Raw genomic sequence first — 15,031 nt, forward strand, 5'->3', positions numbered from 1 at the left:
ACAAAGAATGGCAGAGCTGCACAAGATCCAGGAACAAGGGCAGAACATCTGTGTGTCCAGATCAGTTCCAACAAACATTTTAAAAGTCCATAAAGTATCCCCATGTTGAATGTTTAAGAGTCACAAAGATTGACCAATCATGGAATGCGGTCCAGACGACACCAGTTTTTTTAGTAGCAGAATCACACGAACACTGCTGGTGTGGACACCCGATCGGTGATCAGAATTTTAAACTATGGTTTCAAGATTACCTTCTGGAGAAGGAGATGGATGATGAAAAACAAGGCAGACAAATAAGAAGTCAGAAAGCTAATGCATACAGCCATCTAGTTAGGTAATCTTAAAAAATAAAGAAGAATTGGAAAAAATTAAGCTGTTTGCGCCCCCCCCCCCTTCTGCTTCCAAGCCTTCATGGTTGCTTTAAAACAATTAACAGTGTCATCCAAATAAAAATGAGTTTAGACATCAATTGAACCACAAAATCAAATTAAAAGAAACAGTAGCAACAACATGACAGCAGTAAGAAAAAAAAATAGATCCACTGAATGCTCAAGGAAACAAAACAGCTTTTAGTCAGGACTTTTAAAAACAGGGTAGGTGCCGAATGAATGTTTCTGGGGAGGATATTTCATAATTTGTGCCTCAACCTTATCCTTGGTCACACAGACCCCCAACTCTGATGGGGAGAGGGCACAGTAAAGAACTAGCTGGTAGATTACAGTAGAGGGCGGTCCTTCAGATGCCCTGGCCCCAGTCTGTTTAGAGCTCCACAGATTAAAACCAGCACTTTGCATTGGACCTGGAAGCTAAGTGAAAGCCACCAAAGACTTTTCAATGCTCACTATAGATGACAAGTCCCAGGTAAGAAGAATCCATCTGCTGTATTCAGAACCAGCTGATATTCCAAATAGCTCTTCGAAGGCATCCCAACGTATAAATCATTACAGTAATTCAGCCTGACGTTATGGAAGCATGGATATCTGTGGAAAAGTTGTTGTGGCTAGCGCACCCAACCCAAACAGGTGAAAGGCAGTTTGTGCCATGAATGCCACTTGGGTTACCTGAAACCAGGCTCATATTTAATAGCTACATTGAGCATCAAATGTGATCTGAGAGGGCGGGGGGGGGGAGAAACCTGGATTTAATGCTGTTTAGAAGGGAAGGTAGTAAGACTTCAGTATGGTGTGCTGATATAGCAAAGGTCAGTTTAAGTAAATTACAGAGGATATGTTTGAGGATATGAAAGAAACAGTGATACACAAAGAGTAAGTCCAATATTAAATCATTGGATTTAAGGGAGGGGAAAAATCCCGTCCTCCTTGCAAGGGAGACGGGATGCTGTACACCATGCTCCTCTCCTCCACTTATCCACACAACTACCCTGTAAAGTAAGTTAGGCCAAGAAAGAGGGACTGGCCCAAGATCACTCGGTGACATTCATGGCTGAGTGGGAATGAAAACCTGGAGTTTCCCAATCCTAGCCCAACCCACTACCCACTACACTACAATGACACTCTGTGGTGACACTACATCTAATGCTAAAGTATCGTGTCATTCATAAATATCATACATGAGTGAGGCAATATCTTTTAGTATCAAGGGAAAAATCTCTATACTAACCTTACTTGATTTTAGAACTTGGATTTGTTCTTCATAGACAGTGTCTTTGTTTTTTTCCAAAAACCCTTCACACTGATACTCCACCTGGAAAGACAAATACCAACTTTTACAAGACAAAAAAGGTACATATTTCACACACACACACAAACACACACACACACACACACATATATATATATATATATAAAATCTCAAAAGTGTTCTATCAGAGCAAAAGCCTCTCTTGTAACATCTAGGAAAACTCCTGTAAGATCACCAGCCTTGCAGAGATTTACTTATTAGACTTATATCCCACGCTACCCCACAAGTGGGCTCAGGGTGGTTACAACATATAAGAAACACAACAACATTGAAACATATAATGTAAAAACCAAATTCAAATTTAAAATTTAGAACAATCAGAGCAAGATGCCAACGAAAACAAACAACTTCAAGGCAGTCCATAATGTCTCCTGCAGGATGTTAGTCAGATGATAATAGCACCAATGTTCCCTCTAAGCTGTGGAGTCTTGTGAGCAAAAATTCTGCTTTGTGAGCTACTGGCATTAAAGTTGTGAGCGAGCGGTTTGGCTTCTGCATAAATCAGTTTGCTCTGGAGCCCTCCTTCCTGAACTAAGACAAAAATGTGTGAGCTGGAGGCTAAAAAACTGTGAGCTAGCTCACACCAACTCAGCTTAGAGGGAACACTGAATAGCACCCCATTTTATTATTACAGTGCTCTGTTGACATTCTTGGAGCAGAATAGCATAGGAAGCAGATGGTTATGAGCAGGGGAGGCCGAGATGTTTGAGTGTCCGCCGCCTCAACCAAAGGCCTGGTGGAACAGCTCCGTTTTATGGGCCCTGTGGAACTGTACTAAGTCCCACAGGGCCCTGATCTCAGATGAGAGCATATTCAACCAGGCCGGGGCCAGGGCAGAAAAGGCCCTGGCCCTGGTCAAGGCTAAGCGAACATCTTTTGGGTCAGGGACTACCAGGAGATGTTGATCTGCAGAGCACATATGGGGAGAGACGGTCCCATAGGTATGCTGGTCACTGGTCACATAGGGCTTTAGAGGTCAATAGCATAACCTTGAACCAGATCCAGTAATCAATTGGCAGCCATTGCAGTTGGGGTAGCACTGGCTGAATGTGCGCCTGCATAGACGCTGCCGTCAGCAAGTGTGCCACCACATTCTGCACTAGCTGCAGTTTCCGGATCAGGTACAAGGGCAGCCCCGCGTAGAGCGAGTTACAGTAATCCAGCCTGGAAGTGACCATTGCATGGATCATTGTAACTAAGTCCTGGGAGTTGAGACAGGGAACCAGTTGCCTGACCAGCCGGGGAATTATAGAACCCTAACCTGGCAAATACAAATGCCGCTTTCAAGACAGGCTACTGTTACAAATGGCAGATAAGCTTTGCTAATAAGGTATCTGACACCTCTAATAAGATTCTGACACAAACTGTGGATTCTCTAATGTAATAATTAATCTGCCTTCTGATGCTGTAGCATAGATAAGTCAGGTCTCATAAAGATATGCAAGATTCAGACTAGACCTAAAGCCAGGAGTTCCAAGACCAGAGCTCCAAAGTGGTTTTCTTTTTCTAAACAGCAGCCATACAAGGCCTCTGTTCGAACTGGGACCACAGGAAGAGGGAGGAGAAGGGGGCTATAGTCCTTCCTCCCCTGCATTGTTTTCTTGACCAAAAGCAGCTCCACAAATCTATTTCCCCCAAACAATCCACACAATGCTTCCATGTTGGCCCCCAACAGGGCAAACATCAACTGTATGATGCTATTTCAGTTCAGGAACATCACAAGGGGGAAAGTACGTAGCCTTCCTTCCCCATAATCGTGGTCCTAGCTCAGCTACTGTTTAGACTGGATAAGCCACTTGGGAGGGCTGATCACAGAATCACCAGCACCACATCAAATGCCACTCTAGGACAACAGCATTTCCTAAATGAATGCAAAAATCCTTTGTACATAATTAAATTGGCAAACCTCCTCTGTACGACGTACAAATTGTAGTCTGAAATCTCTTAACTCGACACAGCCTCACCGAAATATTGATCGATTTAAGCTCAAATTAAAGTTCTCCAGTATGAGCTGCAGCGAAAAACCCACAGAAAGGTCTTTAAAATACAGCTAAATGGGTTCAACGAGATGATGGCGGTACAGCCTGGCTAAAAGAAGCATTCAGCATAAGGACCGTCACCCTTTGTCAGGCAGAAAACAAGACACTCTTACCTTGTCTGCAAAGTGCTGGATGATGAACGCTTTGTTCGACAGTCGGGGCTTCTCAAAGAGTGCTGTTTTATTCAAATGAGTATTGTACAATTTCTGGGCCCAGCTATTATCAGAACCTTTGGGCATCTAAAGAGGGGGTAAAGTCAAGTGATTTTTAATGACCTGCCATTACTCTGAAATATATGAAACAACAGCCAGTTGACAGGTGAGGGGAAAATCCTGCCGTTTTTGGCATTAAGTTTATTTCAGTTCCAGACACAAATGCAAGCAGGGTCAACAACTTGTTTTGTTGGTGCTCACAAACAGAACGATGCTTCTTATTTGTAAATGCTTCTTTAAATATCTGAATACCATTATATACTGGGAAGAGCCATTTTTTCATTCTTAGGTCAGGATCTGTATCCGACAAAAACTCCCTCATGTGGGAGATTTGTTCACACAATGCATTTCTTGTCTACAAGAGCAAGGAGAAGTAAGCAAATAAAAGGAAAACATGTATGTAGGGTACAAAAAGAACCCTAAACAGATACGATGAGCAAAGTAAGAATGGTCTCTGCCCTCGAAAGCTTGTGATTCCAGTTCATGTCAAAATTCAATGCCAAAGAGTGAAGCGGCCTAATCAACACAGTGGGTTGGATTCCTTCCTTCCTCCACCAGAGCAAGACTCCTCACTTAGCAGAACGGAATCACAGCATCCAGGGCAAGGCTTTTAATGGTGGAGCCAAAGTCTGTGCCGTTTCTAAAAAGAATTTTCAGCAGCCCAGGTCTAGGCATATTTACTTGGATGAGAAAATCCCCATGGATCTGACAGGGCTCACCCCAAAGCAAGCCTACACAGGAACGTGGCCCAAGGACACCCTTCAGACATTCTCTTGCTGGCTCTTGCCAACAACGCAGCATGAGCTCATGTGGGTGGAAGTCATGGGAGCAGCTCCGAGAGCAGCAGAAGCAGCCATGCAGATAACAAAACCTCTAAAAATAGGGGGTCAAGAGACTGTCTGCCAAGACATCACGAGAGGCCGTGAACTCAAAGAAGAGTTTCCTACAGACTTAACACCTGCGTACTTTCTGTGCAGGAAATCTGTAACATTTGCTATTAATAGGCAACATAGCCACCATGTATCCCCTAATCCAAATCTCCCCAGTAACATTTAGTAAAAGAAATATGTGGCGTCATCTCGGTCAGTATTTCCCACCCCTTGCAAGATGCCCTTGTGCTGGGATTTTAAAAAATGATGAACATGACGACATCATTTTGAGCATTTCTGTTACTAGACTTTACTTGGAAGACACATGGGAGAAGATGTGGATTGTCAGCAGTCAGGTATTCTGTAACATGTAATTAGACCCACGGGCAAAAAGTGACAGAGCAGAGGCTACTTCTGGGGAAAGGACAGTATTGACAGACGTTGTATCCAATGCATTTTATCCTCTTATAACTACCAGTCCTCTTGTAACTACTAACTAGCAGTCAAGTTAAATAGCCACATCTGTGCAACAGGATCAGCCCCGGCCTCTATTTAAGGTTCTGCAAATGTGGGGGGAAACCCACAGGTTTACAAAAAACAAATCAGACATCTGAAAAAGGGGGGAAGGGGGGGGATAAAGCCCCAAAGCCATAAATATGCATGCACAGATGCTGCAGACAGCAAGTGGTTGAACCTGGACCCCATTTTGAGTTGCCACAGCAATGGGGAGGAAATGGGATTTTCCTTCCCCTGTGATTCCTCATAGGTTCCTCTCTTGTATATATATCAAAACAAAGATCAGAGCTACAAAATGCCTCCTTCTCTTTTCTCATCCTGCTCCCTAGAAAGCAGTACACCAGGGGTCCCCAACGTGGCGCCCGTGGGTACCATGGCACCGGCCAACACCTTTCCTGGTGTCTGCCAAGTGTTTTTGGAAAGTGAGAGGGGCCAGGTGGGGCTTTTGTCTATTAGGGCTTCTGATGGGACACTGGAGATTTGATTGTATGTGCAGCATTTTTAAAAATGTTGCTTTGGCAACAGCTGCCACCATAACGCAAGAATCTTCACTGTGTGACTGAAGGTAATTTGTGGCAGCAATTTTGTGGCTGGCTCAGCCTCCTATGGCAGCTATTTTGTGGCAGTCATTCTGTGGCTGTGCCCACCACACTGTGTCAGAATTCCAAAGGTTGGGGACCCCTGTGGTAAACAATGGATACCAACGAACCTTATAACATACTTGAGGTCATTTGGACACCTACCTTGCATTCCTCATCCAACAAATCCAAAATGCCCAATTTGGCCTCTATCAGGTTAATACAAGGCTGATTATCATAGAAATCTATCAAGGTCCATGGAATTTGTTCCTTCATGTATTCTTCTTGTTCCAGCTTAAAGACATGCTGTGGGGAGGGGGGAGGAAATACAACTGTCATAGCAAGTTCGTTGACTTTGAATTTGCTTCCTCCCTTTGCAATTCATCTGCTACTTTGATCAAACGTACCAATCAAGCCAAATAATTTACTAAGTGGTGAATCAAAGTGGATAAAAGAATCTTCCTCAGTATAACCTGTTCAAAGTAAAAGTTACTTTAAAAGGTTTTTTTAAGTTCACGAACACATAAGATTATAAATCTACGAAAATATACATTAGTTGTTGAATAACAGCATAACAGTCAGAAAGGAACAGCCGACTTGTTCAATAAAATTTAAGGAAAGTATGCAACAGGTAGGAGCTGCGGTGGCTCACGTGGTTAAGACGCTGAGCTGCAGGCTGTGGAAGGTCAGTAGTTCAGCAGTTCAAGATGAAAATATACATTAGTTGTTGAATAACAGCATAACAGTCAGAAAGGAACAGCCGACTTGTTCAATAAAATTTAAGGAAAGTATGCAACCGGATAGAAGGAGAACCTCAAGCAATACCTCCAGCTTTGATGATATTTTCTTTCTGCAAGGAAGCACAGCTTTGCCGTACCCAAGAGGATGCTTTGTAGGCAAGATTCTTTGTACATTAGTCTAGTTTCTTCCCAAGACCTACACCTGAGTTTGTCCTTTGCACCAATTCAGTGCCTGTACAGTCCATACATGCAGTATGGGAAAAACTGAAAAGCTCCACTACACTGAACACTACATGTACTGCTGAAGAGGAAGGATCACCTCCTGCATCCTCTCACCCTAAATCTCCAACAGATCCATAGATGCTCTCTGAAGCAGCAGGCTGGCACCCTTTCCCATGACTGGATCTGCTCATGAGGAGGACTCTGGTCTGTTGCTGCAGTCACCCTACTTGTAAGCAGATTCAGGTAACATTATCAGTGGATCTGCTTCCCCCCCCTCCCCCAGTTGAACCAAAACAGATGAACCAGAAACCAGCTTGTCATTCTTTTGATCTGTTTAAAAAAAAATATTCTCACTATTTTGCATGCTAATTTAACAAGCCACCTATATATACAACCAGTGTTCCCTCTAAGCTGAGTTAGTGTGAGCTAGCTCGCAGGTTTTTAACTTCTGGCTCACACATTTTTGTCTTAGCTCAGGAAGGATGGCTCCAGAGCAAACTAATTTATGCAGCAGCCAAATCTCCTGCTCAATATGTTAATGCCAGTAGCTCACAGGGTAGAATTTTTGCTCACAGAGCGCCATATCTTAGAGGGAACATTGTATACAACTATGATATGTAATTCCATTTCATCATCTGACGAAGTGTGCATGCACATGAAAGCTCATATCTTGAACAAAACTGTTGGTCTTAAAGGTGCCATTGGGCTCTAACTTTGTTTCACTCAAGAAGCATTCTCTTTCCTAATAATTACGCTCTTCTGTCTAGTTCTAGAGTTCTAATTAGGGACAATTCATGCAGACTACACCTTGGAGGTACATCCAAGGAAGCACAGCTGGTGTGGACACACCTTCAACCCAAAGAATCCAGTTAGCAAAATGGGCAGTAGCAGACATGGCTGCTGCTTCTCACTTACCATATTGAATTGTTGCTGCAGTTTCTCATTGGCATAATTTATACAAAATTGTTCAAAGCTGTTGATCTCAAATGTTTCAAAGCTGAAAAAAACAAAGCAGTGAAGTGAATGTCTTGGCAAAGATGCCAGAAAATTACGCTGGCTGCAATACTTCTGGAATTGGAATATTGCTAGTAAGATGAAAGCAGGACCATCAAATGAGTGACAGCAGAGACTACAAATGAGGAGACCATAAAAACAGGGTGCGTATGTGTGTGTGTGCATGCGTGGGAAGGGGGAAGACTGAGAACAAATAAAGGGGTGGCGAAAAAAGTTATTCCAGACTCTAGGCCAGAAATGCCTTCTTATCACCCCAAACCATTTGGGGCTCCACTTGCAGGTTGTCAGATGAACCATTACAGTATTTTTCATCAGCTGACATCATGAATACTGAAGACCAGAGAATCAAGGGACACAGGCTATCAGCTTCTCTGCAGAACTAGATAGACTAAATCTCCATGTTCTTGCCGTCCACTGCAGTGGCAGGTCTGTTAGAGGAAACCCTCCTGGACAACACAGTGACATTCACAACACATGCACCAGTTTTAGCAAACTATAGTCTGAATTTCACGTATGCCTAGACGTCATTTAATGGCTGAATACCTAAACTGACTGCACTGAAAAGGATCCCTGAGATGAGGAATGGCTATGAATATCCCCCCCATAATCAGTAATGGCACATTCACGCATGCAAGCCACCCACTTGATGCTTCAATCAGCCCTGAGGTGCATCACCATGTTGGATCAAGTTATAACTCATACTTGTTTTATTCTTTGGCCTCAAGGGATGACACTCACCCATAGATGTCCAAGACGCCAATGAAAGAGTGCTGCTTCATAGTGGAATGCAGAGCTTTGTTCACATGATCTACGATCCAATTAAAGAGATTCGCATAGATGTGCTTAGCAAGAGCATCTCTGGCATTGATGGCCTGCAGCTTGGAAATTGGCTTGATGTATGTCTCGGTAGCTGTAGCAAGTTTCCGGTGGCAAAGCCAGTGAGCCATCTGTTCATACTCCACCCCCATGAGATCGCAGAAGATTCTGAGGGGTTCATGTTTGGGCTACAATGAGAATCATTTCCTTAGATTTGAAAACTGAAGCAGTTTCTCTGTTAATACTTCCCAGCAGGCAAACTGCACCCTAATTTTCCAATGGGAAGTTGTTTTAGAAACAGCCCATATCTTTGATTTTTTTTTAGAACACAAAAGAAGGGTTAGGTAAAACAAATCATCACTAGAATTCTCCTTGGAACAGCCCCTGTTTTTTAATTCTATCCCCACTCGCCCATGGAAGTGTTGACTTCTCTATTCATCTGAGACTAATCGGGCATCTTGGAACGTAAACTGAATTTCTACACAAGCTCCTGGAGTATCACAAGATTGCCTTCCAATAGCCAAGAGACAACAAAGACTCATTTTTACATCCTGCAAGGTTTTATAAGAACATAAGAGACGCCAATGTTGGATCAGGCCAAAGGGATCCCACGTCCTGATACCAGGTGCCATCAGGAGGTTCACCAGTGGGGCCAGGACATTAGAAGCCCACCCACTGTTGACCCCCCCAAGCACCAAGAAGACAGAGCATCACTTGCCCCAAAGCCCCTATCTATACCTTGTGGCTAATAGCCACTGATGGACCTCTGCTCCATATGCTTATCTAATTCCCTTTTGAAGCCGTCCATGCTTGTAGTCGCCACCACTTCCTGTAGCAGTGAATTCCATGTGTTAATCACTCTTTGGGTGAAGAAGTACTTCCTTTTATCCATTCTAACCCGACCACTCAGCAATTTCATTGAGTGCCCACGAGTTCTTGTATTGTGAGAAAGGAAGAAAAGTACCTCTTTCTCTACCTGCTCTATCCCATGTCTTGACATTTTCAGTGAGTTATCTACTACAACTCCAAGATCTCCCTCTTGATCAGTCTCTGCCAGTTCAGACCCCATCAGTGTGTATTTATATTTCGGATTTTTGGCTCCAATGTGCATCACCTTGCACTTGGCCACATTGAACCCCATTTGCCATGTTGACACCCATTTGCCCATCCTTGACAGATCCCTTTGGAGTGCCTCACAATCCTCACTGGTTTTCACCACCCTGAACAACTTTGTATCATCTGCAAATTTAGCCACTTCACTGCTTACTCCCAACTCCAAATCATTAATGAACAAGTTAAAAAGCAGTGGACCAAGTACTGATCCCTGTGGTACCCCACTGCTTACCACCCTCCACTGAGAAAATTGCCCATTTATACTCACTCTCTGTTTTATAAGAACATAAGAGGTTCTTCCAAACAAGACGCACTGTTCTTCAAAAAAAACATTGTTCTTTTAAAAGAAGTCTGTTGTGAATTGGTATGAAGAAAGTTGGTATGAAGAAATAAAAGAGAAGAAGGTATGAAAAACTAAAAAAGAAGGCATTTGAAAAAAAAAAATTGAGGACACTGCAGGATGAGAGGAGAAGGTTCAAAAGAGTGGAGAAAATGGAAATTGACTGAATCTTTGCAGCACACCTATGGCATACAAACCCAAACATAGTCAGGAAGATATTTATATATGTAAAATTTGTAAACTAATTTGGAACTCACTGGTATTGTACAGCTGTCAGCATCTCGAGATGTGAATGACACATTGCCCAGGTGAAGAATAGCAGCGAGGATTTGAAAAAATCCCATCTGATAGGAATCAACGATACCTAGCAGGGGAGGGAGGATGAATCAAAACTCCTTTTGTAAAGGCAGCAACACAAAGAGTTATAGCTGAAGTAATCTTAACAAACGTAACAAGGAAAACAAATCGCTCTGGCCATTACATCGCAAACCCTGACCTGGACAAACCAGGCTAGCCCGCTCTGGTCAGACCTCAGAAGCTAAGCAGGCTGGTATCAGGATGGGAGACCTTCGAGGAATACCAGGGTCGTGACATGGAGGCAGGAAATGGCAAACCACCTCCGAAAGTCCTTGAAAACCCTTGGGGTCGCCATAAGTCAGCTGTGACTTGACAGCAAAAAAAAAATCATAAAGGGGAAATCATTCATGTCCATCTCTCAGTGCATATAGATCCAGGTGGGCAGCCGTGTTGGTCTGATCTTTCACAATACATATGTTCAGGCGTTCAGCTACTGAACCATCTCCTTAGGAAGGGAATCTAACTCATAGCAGTCAGTGCCATCAGTGCAGTGTTTCTGCTACATATTGTGCAGACTATATAGGTATAGGTTTCCCTTGCTCGAAAGCCAGTCGAATCCAACTCTAGGGGGCGGTGCTCATCTCCATTTCCAAGTCGAAGAGCCAGCGCTGTCAGAAGACTTCTCCGTGATCATGAGGCCAGCGTCACTAAATGCCGAAGTGCACGGAATGCTGTTACCTTCCCACCGAAGCGGTACCTATTTATCTACTTGCAATTTCTTGCTTTTGAACTGCTAGGGTGGCATGAGTTGGGGCCAGAGACGGGAGCTTACTCCGTCACGCAGCACTCGGGTCTCGAACTGGTGAACTATAGACCTTCCGGTCTGCAGCTCAGCGTCTTAACCACTGAGCCACCACGGCCCTAAGAGACTAAGCTGTGTTAATTCAATGGCATTGCCTAAATAACAACTGCACCACCTGACAGAGCACTCAAGTCAGCTGTTCCCCTTCTGGACCAATCCCCATCCAGAAGGCATTATACAGCCCCAGCCTCAGAGCTTGTTTTTTAGTTTCAGCACCTCACCTTTTTGCTAGGCTAAGTTCATGCTCCTCTGGTCAACAGGGCTTTCTGCTACTCTTGTCCTGCTTCTGGCCCCTCTGAATTCTGGGTTGCCACCTGCAGAAGCTGACCTTTCCCTGGCCTAGACTTTGCTACTGGCCTCTGACTCTCTAGGGTCAGGGTCTCCCGACCCCAAGACCCTGACATTTGAGTGCTTGTCACCCATGTACTGTGAGATATGATCTGCTTTTGCATCAGGAGACAGATGTGCCATAAAACATTTAGGACTTCATTAAAGAGAACACCCCCACATGGTTGCTACATCCCATTAGGTGGAACTATAAAAGGTTTAATATATCAGAACTGCCATCCTCCCTGGGAAGCAACATATATCAGAATAATATCAATGGGCAATCACTTATTTAAAAGGTTTAAGAGTCTTTACAAATATAAGCAACTGCATAAATCTATCACGCTTCAATTAACATGCAAAGCTCTGATCATGTTCTCTTATATATAAGTGCCTCTATGAAAAAGTAAGTGTCATAAAGGGACTGTCTTACAGGCTAACAAATCTTTTTTTTTCCCAGTAGAAAAAAAGAAAGCAAGGTGATGCAGAAGAGATTAAGAACAAACCAGCACAACTGACAGAGAGAGGAGACATCAGGACTTCGAGGGCAAACTAACAAAAAACACAGAACACACATAGTTTTGTTTATGGTGATTGCAAGGGGAGACAGATTAGTCTCATTTTGTCCAAGCAGAGGAAAAGAGAAATTCAAACAGGAATGACAAAGATTTCCAATGTGAAAGCAGAAGACTGCCCCCTGATTTTTTAAAAGCCTGGAAGTGTCATCAACTTGATGCTGGGAGGCCTGTGACTGAATCTTTCCAGCATTTTGAAAACCTGCCTCCCAGGGCCCCCAATTCAAGAGCAGCTCACAGAGGAGATGGGGTTTAGCCCTTCTGCACAGTTCTGTTAATCAAAGCACCCCCTCTCACACCCTTCACTGGTAGCCCCAGCATTGCCTGTCTGTTATTTCTTGAAGATTAATAGCACCAAGTGAGAATTTTCTGTTAGTAAAACCATGTGGAGGTGCTCCTTCTCCCAAACCATAGCCCCACCAATCCAGATCGGGACCCTTTTTGAAAAAGACTGAGAAGATCCAATCACAGATGGCCCCCAGTGTTATGTCTCTTTTGAGGGATCTGTGCTGGGTCTCAATCTATCATTCATGATAAGCATGTCAGTGATCGTTGACTTGCATATGCCTCTGACTCCACCTCTCATGCTGTTCCCTGTCCTCCCCCCATTTTGGGGGAGCAGCACTTTGGGCTATGATGGGAGGTGGGAGGCAGAGATGATGCATGCGATCCAACCCCATGTATACATCTTTCTAAAATTAATTTTGTGAAGAATTCATACCAAGACAGTAACTACAGTGCCAAAGGACTCTGAAGGGATGCGCTTCTGAAAATTACCTAGCAAAGTGCAAGCCCGCCGAGTGTTCGTCATCTCTTTGGCATCATCGATCCCGTCGATCACTGGACTGCCCCCTTGCTTTGTATAATGAAAATAGTTTGCGTTCCCTGTTAAAAAACATACATACATACATACCAAGAAGAAAATCACATGCAAATCTGTGAGTGTTAGCCAATAAAGACTGGTAACACAAGATGAGACTTGGAGCCTGATGTAGTCAGAGGAAATGTAAAGTAAGAATTCTTAGGACCCAGTTCCCCCAAGGTCCATGATTCAAATTAAAGCGTAATTAGTAGGAATGTTCTTTGTGAAGATTCAAGGGTCTGAGACTTGGAAGGCAAGCTAAAGCTTGGATGGTGGGCACACGTTTTGCAGGGAGAAGGTCCCAAGTTCAGTCCCTGGCACCTTGAAGTATAAAGGCAGCAAAGCTGAGAGAGAGTGCTGCTTGACACCTTGAAGAACCATTGCCAAAGTTCTGGCCTACAGGAAATATGGTTTGACATATTGTAAGATACCTTATATATGTCCCTATCACTAACGAAACCACCCACTGTGTGGTCAAAGACAGCAACAGTGTATAACACATACAGGGATAAGTTTAATTTCTCCTTACAAAGTACAAGTTCCAGGGCATAACCGCTTTAGAAAAGCAAATTATCTGTAGAAACAGGCGATTCTTTAATAGCCATCACTTCAACACATGTTTTGTTGCACGCCAAGTCACAGAATATAGTAGATACAAACTTCATACCTAATCGCAACGTTTTAAATTCAGGCAATGTTGCAGAAGCACAGAGTTGGTAGAAGATATGGTAATTTCTCTCCTCCTCTGCCTTAAAAAAATGAGGAAATATCTGTCATTTCCATAAAGTCAACAACTTGGTTTGAGCGGTAACTAAAGCAGAGAATGGCAATTGAAGTAAACACGGATTGCATTATGTCTCTACAAGTAATCAACAAATAATCCACCCCAACACAGTCCTCACTTCATTTAAACAACCTGTTTACTCTTTGAGTTTCCTCTGGGAAAAGGTCACTGATGACGAATTAACACATACCGCTTAAGGTCTAAATGAGCATGAAAAACACCTGGGCGGAACACACTAAAGATGAAAGAAAGGGGGCACCCCCTCCAGCATTTCCATATAGTGCACACTGGGGCAATCAAGAACCCCCTCACACTTCCACATTAACTGCATCCTCCTCCCATACAACCATATCCCACAATAAACACTTTGGGTTTCTTCCTTTCTTAAGGAAGAGGTTAAAGATACACACTAATAGGTTACTGATCACATCTCTAGATGTCATTTTCTTTAAACTTAAAAACAAAAGGTGGAGGGGTAAGCCAAGGCAGTGGCCTGGCTCAAGATGAAAGGAGAGAGTGCTCTGGGTAACAACTGTGAGTGACAGCTGCCAGAGCAGTTTCATTTTCTGCTCACTCTACACTCCTTTCTCTACGGTTAGGTAAGCTTCCAAGGGCAGAGTGACATCTCAAACCACATGAAGATAGATCCAGGTGGGGAGCCATGTTGGTCTGAAGCAACAGAATGAAGTTAGAGTCCAGTGACACCTTTAAGACCAACATAGTTTTATTCAAGGTATGAGCTTTTGTATGCATGCATTGTGTTGAAGTGTGCGTGCACACGAAAGCTCATACCTTGGATAATACTTTGTTGGTCCTAAAGGTGCCATTGGACACTAACTTTGTTCTATCTCAGACTACAGTTCGGCAAACTGTGGTTTGCAAAACTGTGATTTGTAGTTACATCTGAACCCAGAAAAGAGAACAGTTTCCTGTTTTTCCCCCCTTTCCTCTAGGCAGGTGTTTGAATGAAAAGCCAAATATTTCAATGCAACTATTATGCAGCATGTTGTCATTTCTCAGAATTGCTAATGAGATGTGCAGTGGCCCATGCATTCATAGCTAAGCTGCTAGACGTCACTGTTACTTCTATCCACTGCCATTATAAAATGTTATCATGCCCCTCTGTAGCTCACCTAGACGTAGCATACTACAGTGACACTCTTT

General features: G+C 43.4%; 1 protein-coding gene across 1 annotated transcript in view; it reads right to left on the reverse strand.

Moving 5' to 3' along the window:
- Positions 1 to 15,031, reverse strand: part of MYO5A (myosin VA) — a 124,038-nt gene that overhangs the window by 56,463 nt on the left and 52,544 nt on the right. Inside the window, exons 7-14 of the mRNA XM_015418672.1 lie at positions 13,751 to 13,832; positions 12,999 to 13,106; positions 10,418 to 10,524; positions 8,630 to 8,895; positions 7,793 to 7,874; positions 6,081 to 6,221; positions 3,854 to 3,979; positions 1,621 to 1,704 (exon numbers count right to left, since the gene is read on the reverse strand). Coding sequence (XP_015274158.1) covers positions 1,621 to 1,704; positions 3,854 to 3,979; positions 6,081 to 6,221; positions 7,793 to 7,874; positions 8,630 to 8,895; positions 10,418 to 10,524; positions 12,999 to 13,106; positions 13,751 to 13,832 — 996 coding nt within the window. The remainder of the gene's footprint in view (positions 1 to 1,620; positions 1,705 to 3,853; positions 3,980 to 6,080; positions 6,222 to 7,792; positions 7,875 to 8,629; positions 8,896 to 10,417; positions 10,525 to 12,998; positions 13,107 to 13,750; positions 13,833 to 15,031) is intronic.

Source organism: Gekko japonicus, unplaced genomic scaffold (assembly GCF_001447785.1).
Source record: "Gekko japonicus isolate JY-2015 unplaced genomic scaffold, Gekko_japonicus_V1.1 scaffold150, whole genome shotgun sequence".
NCBI classification, from domain to species: domain Eukaryota; kingdom Metazoa; phylum Chordata; class Lepidosauria; order Squamata; family Gekkonidae; genus Gekko; species Gekko japonicus.